The sequence below is a fragment of the Pan paniscus genome, chromosome 9 (genome assembly GCF_029289425.2).
Source record: "Pan paniscus chromosome 9, NHGRI_mPanPan1-v2.0_pri, whole genome shotgun sequence".
Lineage (NCBI taxonomy): Eukaryota > Metazoa > Chordata > Mammalia > Primates > Hominidae > Pan > Pan paniscus.
In genome coordinates, this window is record NC_073258.2 from 75,756,343 (window position 1) to 75,779,428 (window position 23,086).

General features: G+C 40.4%; 2 protein-coding genes across 41 annotated transcripts in view; one reads left to right on the top strand and one right to left on the bottom strand.

Moving 5' to 3' along the window:
* RNF169 (ring finger protein 169) overlaps positions 1-21,789 on the top strand; it is an 87,442-nt gene extending 65,653 nt beyond the window's left edge. Inside the window, exons 5-6 of the mRNA XM_034933378.3 lie at positions 14,071-14,170; positions 14,938-21,789. Coding sequence (XP_034789269.2) covers positions 14,071-14,170; positions 14,938-16,122 — 1,285 coding nt within the window. The 3' untranslated portion in view covers positions 16,123-21,789. The remainder of the gene's footprint in view (positions 1-14,070; positions 14,171-14,937) is intronic.
* Positions 20,287-23,086, bottom strand: part of XRRA1 (X-ray radiation resistance associated 1) — a 107,763-nt gene continuing 104,963 nt past the window's right edge. For all 40 annotated transcript variants that reach the window (XM_055094679.2, XM_055094677.2, XM_055094670.2 and 37 more), the window contains one exon: positions 20,287-22,826. In XM_055094679.2, coding sequence (XP_054950654.2) covers positions 22,788-22,826 — 39 coding nt within the window. In that variant the 3' untranslated portion in view covers positions 20,287-22,787. The remainder of the gene's footprint in view (positions 22,827-23,086) is intronic.

Below are 23,086 nucleotides of genomic sequence, written 5' to 3' on the forward strand. Positions count from 1 at the left end.
CTCCTTCAGTCTCATCTAGGTAAAATTGCAGAGTGGTATGCCTTACCTACAAGCTAGGGCAGGGGGGTTTACTCTATGATTTCTTAAGATTCTTCCTCTAAAATGGAAATATCTAGAGGTGGCTTAAACCAGAGTTTTGAAGGATGGAGGAAATGAGGCCAGGGCATGAAAAGAAAGGGGGTGGGGGCCGTTAGGAGGTTGTAACAACAAAGATCAGACTTAAGTTGTGTGTGGGGAATAGTCAAACAGTGGCTTGAGGGAGAGGAGATTATGAGAAGATGATGAAGCAGTGAGTTGAAACAGCAAGGCTTGATGATGGCCTGGGGTGTGTGTGTGTGTGTTTGGGGAGGGATACAGGAATTGGAACAAGTCAAGTGTTTACCAGCCTGCTTATTAAGAGGACAAATCTTATTAAAAGTAATGGAATATGGCTGGAAAAGGAAGATAGCTTAAGGAGAAGCAATGTGGAGCTTAAGGAGAATGGTGGTAGAAGCGTCAGTAATGTCTCTGCCATTTTAGAACAGAAATATTCTCATAGTCTTCAGAAAGGCCTGGAAGTTTGGTGAGGGGTAGTGTCAGGAGCTAGCCTTTTCCCAGTGCTTCCTTGGGCTCTCTGCCATGTTGAGTTCTTAGCATACCTCATGTGATTTAATTCTCATATTCATCCTGCAAAATGTGTAACATCACTGTTTTACAGCAAAGGAAGCTGCAATTCAGAGAGGTTAAGTGACTCACCCAAGAACCTCTCAACTCATTAGAGTACAGAGATGGAATTGGAACCCAGTTCTCTTTTTACTCCAAATCTGTGTTCTTTCTGTTGTTATCAGAGCTCTGTGACAAAAGGCCCTGCACTTAAATATGTGTTTTGAAATTATCTATCTTTGCAACAGAAGGCTGCTCTCCTTCCATTTTAAAAAAAAATAATTTATACCCTCCATTGTTCCAAAAAGATACATGGTTGCTACAGAGAAAAGTGAGAATCTGTCTAGTTATTTCTCATTTAAGAGAACTCAAATCCTTCTGCATTATGTTAGGCCTTTTGGAATAGAGCTATGGAAACAAGTGTTCCTATCCATCAGTAAAGGAATACAAGTGTGGGTCCAGAATAGGCAAATGCGTAGAGACATAAAATACATGAGTAGTTGCTTAGGGCTGGAGGAAGTGGGGTTTGAGGTGATAGCTAAAGGGTATGGGGTTCCTTTTTGAGGTGACAGAAATGTTCTAAAATTAATTGTGGTGATGGTTAAATAACTGAATATACTAAAAACCATTACATCGTACACCTAAAAAAATAAAAAGAATACTAGTATAGACAAGGCAGATAACCCAGAGTGTAACAAAATATTACCAACTTCTGGGTGGATAGCAGCTGCACCAAGGTCTAAAGAAGCTTCTGGGTTTCACTCCAGGGTGTGTGTGTGTGAGTGAGAGAGAGAGAGAGAGAGAGGTGTGTGTGTGACAGGATGGAGAGGGTGGGAAGGGTCTTTCAGGCCAGAGACTGGCAGGAGGGTCCTCTCCAACCTTAATTTCTTGGTGGGACTCAGCTCTGTCAGACCTGAAGGTACCCTTAAGAAACAAGTATGGCGTAGGTATGTAAGAGACAGAGAGAGTAATGAGCAAGCAATTGAGCGCATAAGCTGTCTAACGTTTTATATCTTGTATGGCCATTTGAAACCCTTTAAGCAGTGTTTTGTAAGCATTAAATCTTCTAGCTTTCCAGCTGCATGTTTATACTGGCTAACCCTACTTTTCTTTGTTTGTAAATCAAACTCATTGTGGGTGCGGGTATTTTTAGCCTAACTAGACGTCCCAGAAACCATCTGGTCTCTTGGCAGTGGAAATTTTAAGCAAGTTGCTTTTCAGACAGTGCTGCTTTCTCTTGTTTATGCCTTCATTATGTGTTCAGATAGACAGAGCTTTCCTAGATGTTTTGAGTCTGTTCTATGGCAGAGTAGAGTAAGTTAGATCAGTATGCTGTGGTGCAAAGAGCACAGGCCTTAGAACTATACTGTAGGTTTAAATAATTCACTTCAGCTGTGTGAACTTGGAAAGATCACTTCTCTCATTTCTCTATGAATTGGGGATGATGACACCTGTGTCATAGAGTCTCTGTGTGGATTAAATGAGATACAATATATTTCAAACACTTAGCACAGTGCCTGACAGATAATGGGTTTCTAATAAATGCTGATGTTTTCTTTCTTTTCCTTAAGGGATAGAAAGAGGTTATTTCTGCACACATTTTTATGTATTTATAAGAAATTTCTTTAATATATCCACTGTATGCCAGGCACTGTGTTAGGGTTTAGGAATACAGAAAAGGACTCCGTACAAAAGAGGAAGGAATACTTACCGCCTCCATTTTTTTTTAGTGAGATTATTGTTTGGGCACTTTAAATCCTAAGAACATTGTCAGGTTTATTGCTCTTGACTGTTCTGCTCCAGCATTTTGAAGACTCCTTCCCTGACCAAATGCTACAATAACAACAATAATATTATCTGGGTATTATGTTTATGTTTTATATAATATTTTTACATTCATGATTTTAGTGACTGTTAGTGTCCACATTTATACTGCATGTTGCTAGAAGTACTGCTTGATCTTTTCAGTAATGCCATGGTAATAAAACACCTTTCTTGTTTTATAATTTAAATATATCTCACTGTTTCTTAAAAGATACTTTGCCTGGTGACATGAGCAAAATTGGCAGAGCAGGGAACTCCAAAAGCCTTCCATAAAAGCAGTAATAATTGGCAAAAACAGCCAACATCAACTTTATTGGAACTCTGGAAACTAATCAAAAGTTTACAGCAAATAAGCAGTGTCTCAATCTAGAAAAAATGCACGCGGCTGAGTTTGGTGACTCATGCCTGTAATCCTAGCACTTTGGGAGGCTGAGGTGGGAGGATTGCTTGAGCTCTGGAGTTTGAGACTAGCGTGGGCAACATAGCGAGACCTTGTCTCTACTAAAAATTTTAAAAATCAGCCGAGCATAGTGATACATGCCTGTAGTTCCAGTTACTCAGGAGGCTGAGGTGGGAGGATCTCTTGAGCCCAGGAGATAGAGGCTTCAGTTAGCCATGATCACTTCATTGCACTCCAGCCTAGGCGATAGAGACCCTGTCTCAGAAAAAAAAAAAAAAAAAGAAGAAGAAAAGAACACCGGAATCTTGGCATCTGAGGAACTCTGTCAGATCACTAACTGACCACTAAGCTAACAGAACAGAGAATTCATTGGCCACATATGACAAAAAATAGACTTTATAAAATCAGTTCAAAAAAGTCACTGAACAAATAACAGCTATAACAGACAGCAACAACAAACCCAAGGGTGGGGAGAGAATCTGATTTTCATAGTTGCCACCTTATAATATTCAAAATGCAAAAAATATGAGGCATAAGAAACAAGAAACAATGACCCATACACAGGAAAAAAGGAACTGATAGAAACTGTCCCAAAGGAAGCCAAGACATTTGACATTTTTAATGGGGACTTTAAATCATATCCTCAAGAGCTAAAGGAACTATGGGCAAAGAACTAAAGGAAACCATGAAAAACAGTGTCCTAAGTAGACAGTATCAGTAAAGAGATAAAATTATAAAAAAGGAATCAAATAGAAATTCTGGAGCTGAAAAGTACAGTGACAGAACAGATTTGAACAGGCAGAATAATTAGCTAATTTGAATATAGGTCAATTGAGATTATCCAATCCAATCTGAGAAACAGAAAAAAGAATAAAGAAAAATAAACAGAGCCTAAGAAATCTGTGAAACACCATTAAGTGTACCAATATACACAAAATGGTAGTCCCAGAATGAGAGAGAAAGGGGCAGAAAGAATATTTGAAGTAATAATGAGCAAACACTAATCAAATTTAATGAAAGACATAAGTCTACACATCCAAGAAGTTCTGTGACTCCAAAGTAGGATAAAGACGTCTACACCAAGACATGTTATAATCAAACTGTTGAAAGCCAAACAGAATACTGGAAATAGCAAAGATCACAAATCACTATACCAGATATAATAATCATGAAAAAGTTTGAAATATTGTGAGAATTACCAAAACATGACACAGAGACAGGAAGTGAGCACATGCTGTTGGAAAAATGATGCTGATAGACTTGCTTGATACAGGGTTGCCATGAATCTTTAGTTTGTAAAAAATGCAATATCAGCAATGTGCAATAAAGCAAAGGACAAAAAAGAAAGGGATGCCTGTATAAGACCTAGAAAATAGCAGAAGTCCTTCTTTACAGCAATTACATTAAATGTAAATTGATTAAACTCTGCAATTAAGAGGAGGAGATTGGGAGAATGGATTTAAAAAAGAAATGATTCAGATATATGCTGAGACACACCTTAGATCCAAAGACAGAAATAGGTTGATAGTGAAAGGATGGAAAGATATTTCATGCAAACAGTAAACAAGAGAGCTGGAGTAACTATACTAATATCAGACAATATAGACTTCAGGTTAAGAATTGTTACAAAAGACAAAGAAATACATTATATAATGGTAAAAGGATCAACTCAACAAGAAGAATTCTTCTCACGTGCACATGGAACATTCTCCAATATAGACTGTATGTTAGACCATAAAACAAGTCTCAATATATTTTAAAAGGTTGAAATAATAACTGTATTTTTGACCACAATGGAATGAAACTAGAAATTGATAGGAAGAAAACTGGAAAATTAACAAATATGTGGAAATGAAACAACACGTTCTTTAAAACCAGTGAGCCAAAGAAGAAGTCACAAGAGAAATTAGAAAATACTTTGAGAGGAATGAAAATAAAAACCTTCCTGGATATATACACCCTCTTAAGACTGAACCAGGAAGAAATTGAATCCCTCAATAGACCAATAATGAGTTCTGAAATTGAGGCAGTAAGGAGTAGCCTACCAACCAAAAAAGCCCAGGACAAGACATTCACAGCTGAATTCTACCACAGGGACGATGATGAGTTGGTGCCATTTCTACAGAAACTATTCCAAAAAATTGAAAAGGAGGGACTCCTCCCTAACTCATTCTATAAGGCCTGCATCATCCTGATACCAAAACCTGGAAGAGATACAACAAAAAAAGAAAACTTCAGGCCAATATCCTTGATAAACATCAATGCAAAAGTCCTCAATAAAATACTCGCAAACCAAATCCAGCAGCACATCAAAAAGCTTATCTGTCATGACCAAGTAGGCTCCATCCCATGTGTTAATCTTTTTTCACACTGCTATAAAGAACTGCCCGAGACTAGGTAATTTATAAAGAAAAGAAGTTTAATTGACTCAGTTCCATGTGGCTGGGGGAGGCCTCAGGAAACTTACAATCATGGCAGAAGTCAAAGCAGGCACCTTCTTCACAAGGTGGCAGGAGGGAGTGAGTGAATGAATGAAGGGGGAAGAGGCCCTTATAAAACCATAAGATCTTGGCCAGAAGCAATGGCTCACATCTGTAATCCCAGCACATTGGGAGGCTGAGGTGGGTGGATTACTTGAAGTCAAGAGTCAAGACCAGCCTGGCCAACATAGTGAAACCCCATCTGTACTAAAAATACAAAAATTAGCTGGGTGCGGTGACATGCACCTGTAATCCCAGCTACTCCAGAGGCTGAGACATGAGAATCGCTTGAACCTGGGAGGTGGATGTCACAGCGAGCCAAGATTGAGCCACTGCACTACTGCCTGGGTGACAGAGCAAGACCCCACCTCATAAATAAGTAAATAAATGAAACCATCAGATCTCATGAGAACTCACTATCACGAGAACAGCATGGGGGAAACCACCCCCATGATTCAGTTACCACCACCTGGACTCTACCTTGACACATGGGGATTATGAGGTTTATAATTCAAGATGAAATTTGGGTGGGAACACAAAGCCTAACCATTCCACCCCTGGCCCCTCCCAAATATCATGTCCTCACTTTTCAAAACACAATCAAGCCTTTCCAACAGCCCCCCAAAGTCTCATCTGAGATAAGGCAAGTCCCTGCTACCTATGAGCCTGTAAAATCAAAAGCAAGTTAGTTATTTCATAGATGCAGTAAGGGTATAGGCATTGGGTAAATACACCCATTTCCATTGGGAGAAATTGGCCAAAACGAAGGGGCTACAGGCCCCATGCAAGTCTGAAGTCCAGCAGGGCAGCTAAATCTTAAAGTTCTGAAGTGATCTCCTTTGACTCCATGTCTCACATTCAGGTCATACTGGTGCAAGAGGTGGGCTCCCAGGGCCTTGAGCAGCTCTGCCCCTGTGGCTTTGCAGGGTACAGCTCCCTTCCCAGCTGATTTCACAGGCTGGCATTGAGTGTCTATGGCTTTTTTAGGTACATGGTGTAAGCTGTCAGTGGATCTACCATTCTGGGGTCTGGAGGAAGGTAGCCCTCTTATCACAGCTCCTCTAGGCAGTGCCCCAATGGGGACTCAGTGTGGGCATTTCCCTTCCACACTGCCCTAGCAGAGGTGCTCCAGGCTCCACTGCTGCAGCAGACTTCTGCCTGGACATCCCGGCATTTGCATACATTCTGTGTAATCTAGGTGAAGGTTCCCAACCCTCATTTCTTCACTTCTGTGCACCTACAGGCCCAATACCACATGTAAGCCACCAAGGCTTGGGGCTCGTACTCTCTGAAACAATGGCCTGATCTGTACATTGGCCCCTTTTAGCCATGGCTGGGGTGTGGGCACCAAGAGACTTCACAAAGCAGCAAGGCCCTGGGCCCAGCCCATGAAACCATTTTCTCCTCCTAGCTTTCTGGGCCTGCAGTGGGAGGGCTTGCTGTGAGGACTTCTGACATGCCGTGAAGACATTTTCCCCATTGTCTTGGCAATTAACATTTGGCTCCTTATTACTTATGCAAATTTCTGCAGCTGAGTTTTTGTTTTCTATTGCTCCGTCAGACTGGAAATTTTCCAAACATTTATGCTCTGCTTTCCTTTTAAACATAAGTTCCAATTCCAGACCATCTCTTTGTGAATTATGGGGATTATAATTCAAGATGAGATTTGGGTGGGGACACAAAGCCTAATTATGTCACCCGAGATGCAAGGGTGGTTCAGCGTAGGCAAATCAATAAATGTGATTCTTCACATAAACAGAACTAAAGACAAAAACCATATGATTATCTCAATAGATGCAGAAATGGCCTTCGATAAAATTCAGCACCCCTTCATGTTGAAAACTCTCAATAAACTAGATATTGAAGGAACATACCTCAAAATAATAAGAGCCATATATATGACAGACCCACAGCCAATATCATTCTGAATGGGCAAAAGCTGGAAGCATTCCCCTTGAAAATAGGCACAAGACAAGGATGCCCTCTCTCACCACTCCTATTCGGCATAGTATTGGAAGTTCTAGCCAGGGCAGTCAGGCAAGAGAAAGAAATAAAGGGTATTCAAATAGGAAGAGAGGAAGTCAAACTGTCTTTGTTTGCAGATGACATGATTCTATATCTAGAAAACCCCATTGTCCCAGCCCAAAAGCTTATTAATCTGATAAGCAGCTTCAGCAAAATCTCAGGATACAAAATCATTGTACAAAAATCACTAGCATTCCTATACACCAGTAGCAGGTAACCAGAGAGCCAAATCATGAATGAACTCCCATTCACAATTGACAAAAAAAGAATAAAATAGGAATATGGGCTAACAAGGGAAGGCAGGACCTCTTCAAGGAGAACTACAAACCACTGCTCAAAGAAATCAGAGATGACCCAAACAAATGGTAAAACATTGCATGCTCATGGATAGGAAGAATGAATATCATTAAAATGGCTGTACTGCCCAAAGCAATTTATAGATTCAATTCTATTCCCATTAAACTACCATTGACATTCTTCACAGAATTAGAAAAAGCTATTTTAAAATTCATATGGAACCAAAACCATTTAAAATTCATATGGAACCTGAATATTCATGACAATTCTAAGCAAAAAGAAAAAAGCTGGAGACATCACACTACCTGACTTCAAACTATACTACAATGCTACTTGTAACCACAACAGCCTGATATTGATACAAGAACAGACAGACCAATGGAACAGAATAGAGAATCCAGAAATAAGACCACATACCTACAACCATATGATCTTAGATAAACCTGACAAAAACAATGGGGAAAGGATTCCCTATTTAGTAAGTGGTGCTGGGAGAACTGGTTAGCCATATGCAGAAAACTGAAACTGGACCCCTTCCTTACACCATATAAAAAATAAAATCAACTCAAGATGAATTAAAGACTTAAATGTAAAACCCAAAATTATAAAAACCCTAGAAGAAAATCTAGGCAATACCATTCAGGACCATAGGCATGGGCAAAGATTTCATGACGAAGATGTCAAAAGCAATTGCACCAAAAGTAAAATTGATGAATTGGATCTCATTAAACTAAAGAGCTTCTGCACAGCAAAAGAAACTGTCATCAGAGTGAACAGACAACCTATGGAATGGGAGAAAAATTTTTGCAATCTATCCATCTGACAAAGGTCTAACATTCAGCATCTACAAGGAACTTAAACAAATTTACAAGAAAAAAAAAAGCCACCCCAGTAAAAAGTGGACAAAGGATGAATAGACACTTCTCAAAAGAAGACATACATGTGGCCAACCAGCATATGCAAAAGAGCTTGACATTACTGATCATTAGAGAAATGCAAATCAAAACCATAATGAGATACCATCTCACACCAGTCAGAATGGCTATTATTAAAAAGTCAAAAAACAACAGATGCTGGCAAGGTTGTGGAGAAAAAGGAACACTTCTACATTGTTGGTGGGAGTGCAAATTAGTTCAACCATTGTGGAAGACAGTGTGGTGATTCCTCAAAAACCTAGAGGCAGAAATACCATTTGACCCAGCAATCTCATTACTAGGTATATACACAAAGGAATATATATCATTCCCTTATAAAAATACACGCACATGTGTGTTCATTGCAGCACTGTTCACAATAGCAAAGACATGGAACCAATCTAAATGCCATTCAGTGATAGACCGAATAAAGAAAATGTGGTACGTACACCCCCATGGAATACTATGCAGTCATTAAAAGGAACAAGATTATGTCCTTTGCAGGGGCATGGATGGAGCTGGAAGCCATCATTCTCAGCAAACTAATGCAGGAACAGAAAACCAAACATCACATATTCTCATTTATAAAGTGGGAGCCGAATGATGAGAACTCATGGACACATGTGGGGAAACTGGGGAAACAACACACACTGGGGCCTGCAGGAGAATGGGGGTGGGAGGAGGGAGACCATCAGGAAAAATAGCTAATGGATGCTGGGCTTAATACCTAGGTGATGGGATGATCTGTGCAGCAAACCACCATGACACAGGTTTAGCTATGTAACCTGCACATCCTGCGCATGTACCCCTGAACTTAAAAGTTAGAAAAAGGTAAAAATTAAAGAAAACCTGTACATCAAAACTTACTGAATGTAATGAAAGCAGTGCTCAGAGGGAAATTTATAGCTGTAAAAGCCTACATTATAAAAGATCTAAGACTAAACACACAGAGTAGACTAAACACAGAAAACAAAAGGAAAGAAATAATAAAGATTACATTTAAGATTAACAGAGAATAGGAAAACAGTAGAATGAATGAAACCCAAAAGTTGGGTCCTTTGATAAGATCAACAAAATTGACAAATTTTTAACGACTGGTCAAGAAAAAAAGAGAAGACTCAAATTACCAAAATTAGGAAGAAAAATGATGACATTACTGTTATTACAGAATTAAGAAGGATTATAGACAAATACTATGAACAATTTTAATGCCAACAGATTAATTTAGATGAAATGTACCAGTTCCTAGAGTGAATGTAACGAAATGCACCAATTCCTAGAAACTCGTAAAGTACCTGAGGAAGTTGAAAATCTGAATTGACCTATATCAAGTAAAGAGGTTGAACCCATAAAAAAAAAAAAAATCCAACAATAAAAGCCGAGGGCCAATGGCTTCACTGGTGATTCTATCAAACAACTAAAGAAGAATTAATGTGAATCCTCACACTCTCCCAAAAATTAAAAGAATAAATATTCTATGAGGTAAGCATTACCCTGATACCAAAGTCAGACAAATATTTCATAAGAAAAGTAGAGGCCAAGATCTCTTCAGAATATAGATAAAAATTCTTCAGCAAAAATACTAGCCAATAAAATCCAGCAGCATTTTTTTAAAAGAATTATATACCATGACCAAGCAGGATTTATTCCAAGAATGCAAAGGTGTTTCAGCATACGAAGATCAATGTAATGTACCATTTTAGTAGAATGAAGGGGAAAAAAGCTCAGTAGACACGCACAAAAAGTGACAAAATCTTACACCCTTTCATGAGAAAAATGCTCAACATGTAGGAAAATAAGAGAACTTCAGTCTTATAAAAGGAATCTATGAAAAACCCACAGCAACATCATACTCAGTGGTGAAAGAGAAAACTTTCCTCCCAGTAGCAGGAACAAGATAAATGATGTCTACTGTTGCCACTTCTGTTCAACATTGTACTGGAAATTCTAGCCAGAAGAATTGGGCAAGACAAATAAAAGGCATCCAGATGGCAAAGGAAGAAGTAAGACTATCTCTGTTTACACATGACATGTTAATCACAAAAAATCCTAAAAAATCCATGAAATAATTGTTAAAGCTAATAGACAAATTTTAGCAAAGTTGCAAGATATAAGCTCACCACACAAAAATCAGTTGCATTTCTATACACTAGCAGTGAACAACCCAAAAAGGTAACTATGAAAACAATTCAGTTTACAATAGCATCAAAAAATAGAATACTTATGAATAAATTTAACCGCAGTAGTGCAAGACTTGTATGCTGAAAACTACAAAACGTTGCTGAAAGAAATTAAAGAAGATCTAACTAAGTAAAGCAAAAGACCTCCTGTGCTCATGGATTAGAAGACATAATATTGTTAAGATGGCAATACTCTTGAAGTCGTTTTACAGATTTAGTGTAACACCTGTTAAAATTCCAATGATGTTTTTTGCAGAAATGGACAAACATACCAAAACACATATATGAATTTTCAGAGGATCCCAAATAGTTAAAACAATCTTGAAAAAAAAAAAAAAAAAAAGAACAAAGGTGGAAGACTCACAACTCCTGATTTCAAAACTTACTGCATAGTATAGCAATCAAAACAGTGTGGTACTGGAATAAGGGTAGACATGTAAATCCATGGAATAGAGTTGAGAGTCCAGAAATAAACCCATACATCCATGGTCAACTGATTTCCAAAAAGGGTGCCAAGACCATTCAGTGGGGAAAGAACAGCCACTTTACATATGGTGCTGGTATAACTGGATATCTACATGCAAAAGAATGAAGTTGGGCTCCAACCTCATACCACATACAAAAATGAACTCCAGATGGATCAGAGACCTAAATGTAAGTGCTTAAACTATAAAACTCTTAGAAGAAAACAGTTGAGGAGTTCAGTTGTATAATAACTGATCTCTTACAGCACTTATGCTACAGAGTGGTGGACTTCAGTGGCTAGACGCTCCTTTCAGTGAAGGTTGTCTTTTGATCAATCTGTCTCTAATGCTTTGCACAGGGTTGGTGCTCAGTAAGAAGTCTGTTGGTCAAATATGAATAGGAGAGATAATGACAATTTCAGCTATACTAAAGTTTAGCAAAAAGATTTTAGATTGTCAGAATTTTTTTTTTTTTCTTCATTGCATGTTTGGTCACTGCAAGTGTGTTCCCTCCCTGGGCCTTTTCTTTTGCCAAAATGGAGTTTATGGGGCATGTGAAGATGTTCTCCCCAGCTACAGGTAGTTGTCATTTGTGTATCTGATAACGTAGGCTTGAAAACAGTGACTTTCAATTTGACTGTTTTACACCTGACAAAATGGATTTATAGCCTGTTTTTAAAAATTATTTCTTAATTATGTAATATTTGGAACTTAAGGTCTAGATCTCGCCTCAGTTTGAATACCTCTAACGGCCTGGAGCTCAGTGTCTTCCCAGGCAACTATCAGTGAACTGTTCTATTGAAAGTTAAAAAAGTCTTTCTCAGGTTGATCAGAAAATCTTTTCCTCTTGGTGTCTGCTTGTTTTGCTGATGGAATCACACCAAACAATTGATATATTTGAAGTAACAATGCTGTCTCTCTCAACAATGCTGTCTCCCTTTTTTCTAACCCAAGGTATATATTATTTACCACAGCATTTTAATCTGCCATACAGTATACTTCTGGGTGGCTTATGCCACTGACAGTTTCTGTGACTTCTAGGGATGCAAATGAATATTAATATTTTTAAAAGTAAACTACCAATCAAGCTGACTTTTACACAGCTGCTTTTATAGGGGGATGTTGAAATTTTCTACCTGCTCCAAAATGTATTTCCCGCTAGATAGTACAACTTTCACATCTTTCATTTGGGTTAAATGTTGAGTTTCTTGGTAAAGTACAAGCACGTGATACAGGCTGGCCACCTCTTTCTCCTATTAACACTATGTGGCCATAAGATATAGGATGGGAGGGTTTTGAATGGGAGGAATAACACAGAAATACTGGAATAGAAGCCCTTATGAGTGGGTAGGACATGCTACCCCCTCTACTTACTAGAGATGTAGGGAGAAGAGAGGCACCTTGGGAAGGTACCTTACCTCCTTTACAAGTTTTCTCCAAGCTAATGCTGGCATAGTAAAACTCTGAAAACAAGTCTTTTGCTACAAAAGAGTAGATATGATGCTTTCCATTCCAAAGCTAAATCGAATCATTTGAAGAAATAATTTCTGTTTGAGATCATCTGCATAACTATGTGTCCACCTTGACTTACGGCATATTCCTGTTTATCCTTTGAAATGAACATGCTACAGGAGGACTTTTCCAACCCAGATCTCACTTCATCCCAGGTTATGAAGAACTCTCTCCTTTATGCTGTTTCTGCTTCCTATGCATACTTTTTTTTGTTGTGCCCTTTCACTGTATTGTATTTATTTATTTGTCCACTGGACTCTGATTCCTTGAAGATCTAGACTGTGTCTCATTCTTCTCTGTATTCTCAGTGCCTGGATAATGGCCATCAGTGTCTGGCATACATATAGTAAGTATATGATACATGCTTGGTGAACAGACATATATTTAGGCAAGAGTTGAGGAATGGGGAAACAAAGGCGAGTGAGAAATTAAGTGTCCCTACTTGTTTCTGGGGCAGGTGACAGTCATCTGCACATAATTCTAACATAGATTCACATATGATCCTGGGACAACTGTTAATAGATACCCACATACAAAAGGATAAAGTTGGACTCCAACTTCACACCATTTTGAGTTATAAAATTTAACTCAAAATGGACCAAAGACCTAAACTTAAGAGTCAAAATGATAAAACTCTTAGAAGAAGACACTTGGGAAGTTTAGTTGCGTACTAACTGCTGTCTTATGGTACTTACTATGCTATAGTGTAGTGGACTTCAGTATAGAATCCAAGTACTGTGGAGTTTGGTTTGGGTTATAAACTCAATGTCATAAAGACAAAAATCATGTGTTCTTTAAACCTCTGAAATCACTAGGATTTAGGCCTTTGAAAGCTCAAATGTAATGGATTAAAGGAGAGACTACATTTAATTTTGACTCTGTACATAGCGATCTAATGCACTGCTGTGCATTTTTGTAAGTACTTCAATATTTGTGCTTGATGTAGATTGAAGAGAGGTTTGGGTCTAATAAAAAGAAAAATCTGTTGCTTGTAAAGGTCATTTAACATTGTATCCACCCTATTAAGGATAGTGAAGTATCTCTACATCTCTCTAAGCATGTTCAAAATAGCCACTGGTTCTGCCTCCTTTTGGCAGGGTCTAGTTTGGAAACAAAATCTTGAACCAAATATCCTCTCTGGAGCACTGTCTTTTGGCAGAATTTCTATTCAGAATGTATTTTGTTAATAAATTAACTCATTTTCTATTGTAGCTGCCCAAGGGAATTCTTTCCTGGTGAGTGGCTTAGAAAGCAAAAAGATATTGTCATCCTTTTTCCTTACCTATATATGGACTAATTTTGACTACTCGTTTTTTATTTATTCTTTTTTAGGAAGCTAAACTCCAAGATGGAAAGGAGTCAGAGCTGTAGTGACACAGCCCAGGAAAGAGCGAAGAGCAGAGTCAGAGCAGCTCCAGGCAACAAAGCCAAGGTACACCTCAGCCACAGACCTCCGGGGCTTGTGAGGCTTGCCCCATCACCCCCTCTGCACATGGTCACGAAATAAACTATTCCAGAAGAGAAGAAGCAGAATGAGCCCAGGCATACTAGTTATATTGGAGAAGTCCACAAACAGATGTGAAGGAAGAAAGTTCGAATTAGTAGCCAGATGGGTAGAATTAGGGCTACTAGAGAATCCCCTTTCTTTTTTTTTAAGAGACAGTCTCACTCTGTCACCTAGGCTGGTGTGCAGTGGTGCAACCATAGCTCACTGAAGCCTCAGACTCCTGGGCTCAAGTAGCCTTTCTCACCTCAGCCTCCCAAGTAGCTGGGACTACAGGCACATGCCACCACACCTGGGGAATTTTTAAATTTTTTTGTAGAGATGGGATCTTGCTATGTTTTCCAGGCTGGTCTCAAAGTAATACACCTGTCTCAGCTTCCCAAAATGCTGGGATTACAGCACTTTGGGAGGTATAAGCCACCATGCCTGGACAAGAAACCCTTTTTAAAGCTTTAGATAAGTGTTTTTTCTCCCCTACAGATTTTCAGTTTTATGAATTGTTTGAAGTATATAGGATTTTCTGCTAAATGGTGTGCTTTCTAAGTTAGGGATTTTCTCCATTTCTTAGGCTCATATTACCCTTCATCCCTTTTCTTGTCCTCCCCTTCCCTGTGCCTCCACCATCATAAAGGAATGATGAAGGAAAATGTATATGTATGTGTGTATGAAGGCATAATCTTTTTAATCTCTTTCAGGTCACAACTATGACTCCAGCCTCCAACCCCATCATTGGTGTCCTCTTGTCAACTCAAAACAACCGCTGCGTCTCGGCCCCTGACTTAACCATCGAAAAGCGTCTACCCTTCAGCTCCCTTTCATCCTTGGCTTCCCTGCATAAGCCAGAGCGTTCTATCAGCCCTGAGAGCAATGACAGCATTTCCGAAGAACTAAACCATTTCAAGCCCATTGTCTGCTCACCATGTACTCCTCCCAAGAGACTCCCTGATGGCCGTGTGCTAAGTCCCCTCATCATCAAATCAACTCCACGCAACCTAAACAGAAGCCTGCAGAAGCAGACTTCTTATGAGGCCAGTCCACGGATCCTCAAAAAGTGGGAACAGATCTTTCAGGAGCGGCAGATCAAAAAGACCCTTTCAAAAGCCACTCTTACCTCTCTGGCTCCTGAAATGGGGGAAGAGTTACTAGACTCTGAAGGTATCCATTCTAGCAAGGAGAAGCCACTTGTGGCTGTAAATACAAGATTATCTGGTGGGCAGGTCCTCTCTGAGTATACTGGACCCACCTCTGCTGATCTTGATTATTTCCCCTCTGTTAGCCAAACAAAAGCAGAACAGGACAGTGATAATAAAAGTAGCACTGAGATCCCACTGGAAACCTGCTGTTCCTCAGAACTCAAAGGGGGAGGCAGTGGGACTTCTTTGGAGAGGGAGCAGTTTGAGGGGTTAGGGTCAACTCCAGATGCCAAGTTAGACAAAACCTGTATAAGCAGAGCCATGAAAATCACCACAGTTAATTCAGTGCTACCCCAAAACAGTGTTTTGGGTGGAGTCCTCAAAACAAAGCAACAATTGAAGACATTAAATCATTTTGATCTGACTAATGGTGTTCTAGTTGAGAGCCTAAGTGAAGAGCCACTTCCTTCTTTGCGTCGAGGCCGGAAAAGACACTGCAAGACCAAGCACTTAGAACAAAATGGCTCCCTTAAAAAACTGCGACAAACCAGTGGGGAGGTGGGTCTGGCCCCAACAGACCCAGTCCTGCGAGAGATGGAGCAGAAGCTTCAGCAAGAGGAAGAAGACCGACAGTTGGCTCTGCAGTTGCAGCGCATGTTCGACAATGAGAGGCGGACTGTGAGCCGGCGAAAAGGAAGTGTGGATCAGTATCTCCTACGGTCCAGCAACATGGCCGGGGCCAAGTAGCACCTAATGAAGTGTTACCTATTTTTAAAAGGTCTTAGGCCTTGATCATTTATCCTGAAGAACTGAGTGTTCTCACTTTGGTTTTATTTTAATGGCAAAACACTGTCTAATATGGTTCTGAGAGGTTCCAGGGCCTTTGTAGTCAATATCCAAGGGAAAAGCATCTCCGTTTCTCTGTGACCCAGGCCAGAAGCCTGAGTGACCCATCCCTAAGGGCTTCTGGGCCAAACCTGGCAGCACCCACTGGGAATGAGATTTGGAACGGCCTCAGGAGCATAATGGCCACAGTTAGTAATGGTAAAGAGGGGATACCTTCTTAAACTGATAGACTTCCTGACTTCTTTCAGCAGGGTATTGTTTTAAATCAGCCTTGCAGATAAAAATTAATTCCATCTTTTTCAAACAAGTGAACAATTTAGTTCCTTGGCAGATCCAAAATGATAGATGGTTATGTTACACTTTCTGCTGTCCCTTGCCAAAAATAAATAATCAGTTAAGCTTATGCCTTTACAGAAGTTAATTTACATTCTCTGTTTAAAAAATAATATTTGGTGAATGCTATATAGTTGACACAGCACATTTACAGACCTTATTTAATTTAGTCTTTCCAAGAGACCTCTCATGTAACTGGCATTAGCCCCATTTTTAGATGATGAAACTGCAGTGCAGATGTTCTGGTTCTCTCAACTACCAAGTGGCATAACCCATGGATTTTCTAAAGGTTTCCCAAATAGATCACAACCTAAGGGTGTGCCAGGGGAGCCTAGGGGAAGCTAGGCTGGGCATTGAACACTGATAGTGCAGAATCCACATGCAAACAAGATCGACAGGGTGGATAAACATATATGTGCATTATCCCCATCCCCCTCAGTTTAGAGCCTTCTGCTTTTCTGGGGGTTTCACCCTATGAGACAAACTATAATCAGGCTTCATTATTACTTTTCAAATGGCCAAGGGTTATCTGCAATGTTGATCTAAAATCCTAAAAAATCACCCTGAAGTCAGGCAAGGAACAATACTTAAACTCCATACTATGGAAACAAGGTATCTAGCTGGATGCAGCTGGTAAATTCAGTCCCATGGACCTTTGGGGGTTTATTTTCCTTAGCAGCTGACACCATGTGTCTTTTGCATCCCTGGTGGTGCTTGGTGCTTCTGCCCATCTGGGCTCATTGAGAATAGGGATCAAGATATGATTTTAGGGAATTTCTGATGGGCTGGCACGCCCCATGTAGTATGAGTTACTATATAAAGTCATGTGACTGGCATTTTAACAGACCTTCCAGAGCTTATATATCCCAATATATGTTGTCTCCTTTGAGTAGCCCCAGCAGGATACTACTTAGTTTTTCCAGTGCCATTGGTGAAAGCATTTCTGGAACTGTCTTCAAAGACTAGAAACACTGACTCCCAAAATGCTAGAACTGGAAGGGACCTTAATGGTTATCTATTCCAGCCTCCTCCTAAGGTCCTCCTCAGCTTCTAGACCTAGAAGCCAAAGTCCAGAACAGTGACCCATTGATCAAGGCAGATAGTATAACTCCTTTTAAGTGTTCTCAGATTTGCCTTTTCTCAGGGCAAATCTTCAGTGTTTTGTGGTTATTTGTGGTTAAGAGAGAGAATTTAATGTCTGAGACTAGCCAGCAGCTATTTGAAGCCTCTGGGAAAGAAGGTGGCTTATCAAGTGGGTTTGTAGTAATGAGTGCTGCTGTAAAGCAGAGCCATTTTCTTGTGCAGCTCATAGTTCCCAAACAGTTCCCAAAGAGAAATTCCAGAGATGTCTTAAACATTGTGGTCATCATTGAGATAGGTAGAATCTCTTTGGTGACTACTTTGGTGGGGAACATCACTCACCTGAATGTATGCATTCTGTGTTCTCTGTGTGTGTGCACATATGCAGATGTATGTTTTAAAAACATATACCAAACTCATGATTTTATAGTCACACCACTTCAGTTCTAGGCCCTACCAACAATTTATGTCCTCCAAGGGCTGCTGGAGGGCATGTTTGTGCCCAAAACAGAAGAGCTGGCTCTGGTTTACAGAAGACAGGGAGGGTGACCTTACTATAAATGCCCTTAGAGGAAACTTATCAGTTACTGCCATTTCACGCATTTCCTTTTTGATCTTAGTAAATATTATTGGAAGGCTAGTCTTGTTGGTAGGAGCAAAGACACTTATTTTTCCACTTGCCATCTTTTTCTATATCTCCAGTAATTTGAAAAACACTTTTCAGTTGGAATTGATTTTTGTCTTTGGTAAAAAGAAATATTTTTAATAGATAAAAGATATATATTTTAAATATTTCCCCAAATTAATACTTTCATTTTAAGAATTGCATAGCAGTTGTAACAAGTGCAGAATGAAGAACAAATTCTTGTTAAGCAAATAGTCCAAACTCTAGGTCCAGCTTACTGCCTTCCCCCCTTGTACCTACAGTGATGCCTAGGATGGTATTGACAGTTGTTTTCTAAACTTCCTGCTGAGCAACAGTCCTTCAAATATAGGTAGAGTGGTCTAGGTTAAGGAGGGAGGAGGGTTGATCTTTAATCAGGTTGGCTTTGGAGGAAGGAAAAACCACTAAGGTATTATCTGTATTTTAAGATGCTTCCCATCCTTAATAACTAAAACCTGAATGCTTTTCTTTCTGAAAAATCTCCCTCTCTCCTTCCATGATTGTGAAGTTGGTTAAAAGTCGATATGTTGATGTGTATTATTTGGGGGAACAGAAAAGGACAAGGAAGGAAACAGAACGATGGGAAGGGTTTGTGAGCTAGAGAGGTGCAGGATTTCACAAAACAAATTCCTCACAAATCATTGAAGCCCAGTTCACCATACAAATTATCCATGTCTTACTCTGTTCCTTGTATATATGCATTCTGGGTTTTTTTTAATTATTAAAGGGGAAGTTAGGGGGGAGGGTGAAGGTCAGTCTGAGGGGAAATCCAGGAAATGTGGTACCCTTAGAAGGGGGCTGTCAGCTCTTTTCCATAGAGAGGGAAAGAAACTTTGAGAAAATGTTCTTGACCCATTGATTGTATCTGCTGGAAGAAGTCATCTGGGCCTGTTGGGTTGGTATCAGATCAGGGGATTATGCATCCAGCCCCTGGCCCCTTTAATATATTTGCCTCTTTTTAAAAAAGGTTAAGTCTTCTTGGGTGAGGCTTGCCGGGGAAACTCCTAAGTGGCTTCACTTATTTTTTAAATTTTAATTTAATTTTTAAATCTTTGCTTGGAAGAAGCACTGGTAATAAATGTTTTATTTTTTGTTCATTTTCCCTAAAGGAAAAATGTCCTTAAGAGATTAAAGCTCTTAATTGATTACTGTCTGGTTACAAACTGGCAAACTGACTAAAATGGGAAGCTGCCACCGTGCCTGACTCATGCAGCTGATGACCGAAGGCTCATCCTTTCTTTTCTATTTGACAGACATTTACTGAGCTTCAGACTTGGGCCAACCCTGAGCTGGACTGTGGAGATAAAGCAGTTCCTGCTCTTGAGGAGCTCAATGTCTAATGGAATGCATTTGAATGTATGTGTGGCTGGAGAGTTCATTTATGGTCTTAGGAAAGCCATTTCTGGTCCCATTTAGAAAACTGACCAGCACCCAGCAAGCTGCATTCTACATTTTAGAGACCCCATTGGTATTTGTGAATTTGATTGCACCACTGCTTTTCTTTTACTAAGTAACGTTATGGAAGGAGAATGAATTTTCTCCTCTAGTGATTACAGGACATTAACATCTCTTCAGAAGCTGCTTTTAGCTTAAGCCCCAAGAAGTGAGGTGGGTTGTGGATCACTGACATGGTCAGGGGAGGCCCACACCTCAATTCAGTAACCTCCTAATCTCTCCCCCAACCTGATCTCTCATCAGAGCTGGCAGCAACTTGGGATTCCTTTCCTTTTTCCTGCCTAACTTTTCATTGAAATGTCTAGTAGGAGAGTGAGAAAAGAGAACAAAGGCTGGGTCACAGTCATAGAATGTTACAGCTGGAATGGGCATGGAAATCATCCAAGTTAAACTTCTTCTCTGCCCCCCGCCCCCACTTTTTTTTTTTTTTTAACCAAACGAACTTGTGATCCAGTGCCCTATTTTATAGTGTAGTTTTCCAGGGTCTGAATAAATAATCGTTAAAGTTTGACACACGCAGACACACGCACCAATGATGGGGATACCCCCAAATGATTTAGGAGGTTATTTTATTTTAATAGCTTTTTCTTCCTGATTTTTTTCAGTTAGTTAGAGTTAAATGTACCTATAGCCCCTGAATACATGCTCAGGTAGAGAAAGTCTCCATAGTATAAGTAAGTAATATGAATGTGGAATCTTGGAAAGTGATATATTTTGATTGGAATAATTTTAATTAAACTTAATGATTTTAATTAAGAATTAAAAGCCAGCTAGCCAAATTTTCTTTAAAAATTGGAAACTCATTATGGTCTTAAATTGTTTTCAGGCAGGCTTTTCCTCATCAACCCATAGAGTGGTCTTTTGAACTGGTATCTAAACATACCTGGTTATGAATTCTCAAAAGAGAAAGCAGGTCTGGGGCGGGGTGGTCAGGAGACAGATTCTAGGGAAAGTGCTGAAGAGATTTTCTTCTGAAGATGATCTAGGAAATGCATCTTTATACATGATTGTTAGCTGCTGTAGCTTTCTGAAGAAGATTGTAGAAAAGAGACTAAGATATATGCAAGGGTCACCAGTTTAGAGATTAGTCAAATTGGAAAAAGTGCCAAGACTGGATGTGCAGATTGTTCTATGTATTATCAGTATTTTTTTCCTCTTAAGAAAAAAATTTACTCTCTCTCCTTTGTGAGTAAATGCCTCCTTAATGCCTTTTAAGTAAGGTGGCAACTTTTAACTGTCATCTTGTGAGAGGCAACCTCAAACTCTAAGCAGACTCCCTCTCTCCCTTTCTGGTGTCTTAAATCAAGAACTAGTTTGAAGCCAAGGCAAAGCAAGGTTTGTTCATCTTCCTTTCCTGTCATTTAAGGTAAAACAGGCAATGAACTCGCTCTTCAAATACCATAGTTCAAGAGTAGCTGTTGGCCCTGGTTCCAGATTAATATAGCAGCAGGCAGATTGCCCCTTCTTGGGGCCACCACCCTCCAAAGCTGTGCCACCAATGAGAGCATTGGGTTCAAGTTTGCATCAAACATGGTATTACCAACACTGAGCCTCCAGCAGAGCACTTAAAAGTCCTAGTGAGAGAATAGATACTATGCAAGGGAAAAAAATTTAAATGCCAACGAATAGATTTTTTTTTTTGAGCCTGATATACTGTTTGTTTACTCTCAACTCTTTGTACAAATATTATTGTCCTAAGGGCCTTTTCCCCTCCTGCCTAGAAAATAGGTTGTGTATTGGTTTTATTCAACCTGCTGTCTGCTTTAGGATTGGAGAAGGTACCTGGATCCTTGTGGACTGCCACTGCTGGCTGCCTCCTCTCCAACTCATCAGAAGAGCATTTTGACAAAGACAGAGAACTTGGACCAGGGCATGCCCTGTTGGGGATGTTTCTGTCAGCAAGGACATGGCATGGAATCAAGTGGGCTGATGTGTTGTTATTTAAACAGTACCAAAGTGCATTCTTCTATGTATGTTTGCCTGCTTGAAGCGAGGCCCAAGTTGAGAATACAGTAAAGGAAACTCATGAAAGTGGATGTTCTGTTTCTAGTCAGAGTCTTGTCTCTGGTGAACAATCTCAGACAAAAACATGGGTTAAGCTTAGGCTGTGTGTGGATTTTTGGTGCTGTATGTGCTCTGGGAGATGCCCCATGTTGGATGTCTTGCTTTGGCATTCAGAATGGCAGTAGAGATTAGGAGCAGGGATGGGGTTTCCATGGTGTACAACGTCTTTTGGCATAAGTTATGTCCAGTTTACAGTTTGCTCCAATTTACTGTCATGTTCACATTCAACCATTCATGCTCCTAATGAAGGAACCAAGAAAGAGTCTGAGTAAAGAACGAATATACAGGATGACACTGTCCCTGCACATTAGGGCTGTACTCACAAGATCTGGTTTTTAAAAATACCCTTTTTTGGAGCCATTGTTCAGGAATTTGTTAAGATCCCCTTGGTGTCAGTTTCTCATACAACAGAGAACAAATGTATCCCTGTTGCATCTGAACTGGAAAACCATTTTTAGAGGGAAGTGTGACAATGCTGCTGTGGCCTGGGTTCCAAGAAAGAATGCATGTGGCACCCAGTCTATTGCCCTGTGCACCCACTCTTTATTGCCGCTGGGCCAGGCACCAGGTCATGCCTGGGCCAAGGAGGGGAGATTCTGACAAGGGGATGCCACCTTGTGGCCAGCAAGTGGGGCCCAGCTGAGCTCTGAGGCCTGTGGCCGGCTGGTCAACCTTGAGGTGCGGTCCAGGGCACAGAGCCCTCGGGGAGAGCTGGGGCACAGGCCGGGTGGTGCACACAGCCCTCATGCACAGCTCTAGCCTTGTGAGTCACTGGCTGTGGGCTCCTGGCAGAACTCATCCATGAACTCGAGGAAGTGGCCGAACTTGGGCTGGCTCTCACTCAGCGCTGGGCAGGCCGTGGGGAGCGGGGTAGTCCCGAACACTGTGCGCAGAGAGCCACTCACCAGCTGCCGGTAACGTGCCTGAAACTCCTTCAACAGCCTCTTGGCCTCCAGGTACTGCTTGTGGTTCACCAGCCGCCGTTCTGTCCATTGGTGCAGGACAGCACCTGCAGGAAAAGAAGCCAGGAGAGGCACCAAGCTCATCCTGGTTCTCACCCAGCCAGAAGCAAGAGGATTGGGTCCAGAGACCCTTGGAAAATGGGATGGTGTGGCAGGAGGATGCTAAGGGGCTAAAAATGGCCTTTCCAGCTTGGGAAGTCACTGACTTCCTACTGCCCCTACACATTGACTCTATCTTAAGCCCTGGTTCAGGACCTTAACATGCTGTGTGATTTTAGGCAACTCCCTGCCTCACGCTGGCTCTCCT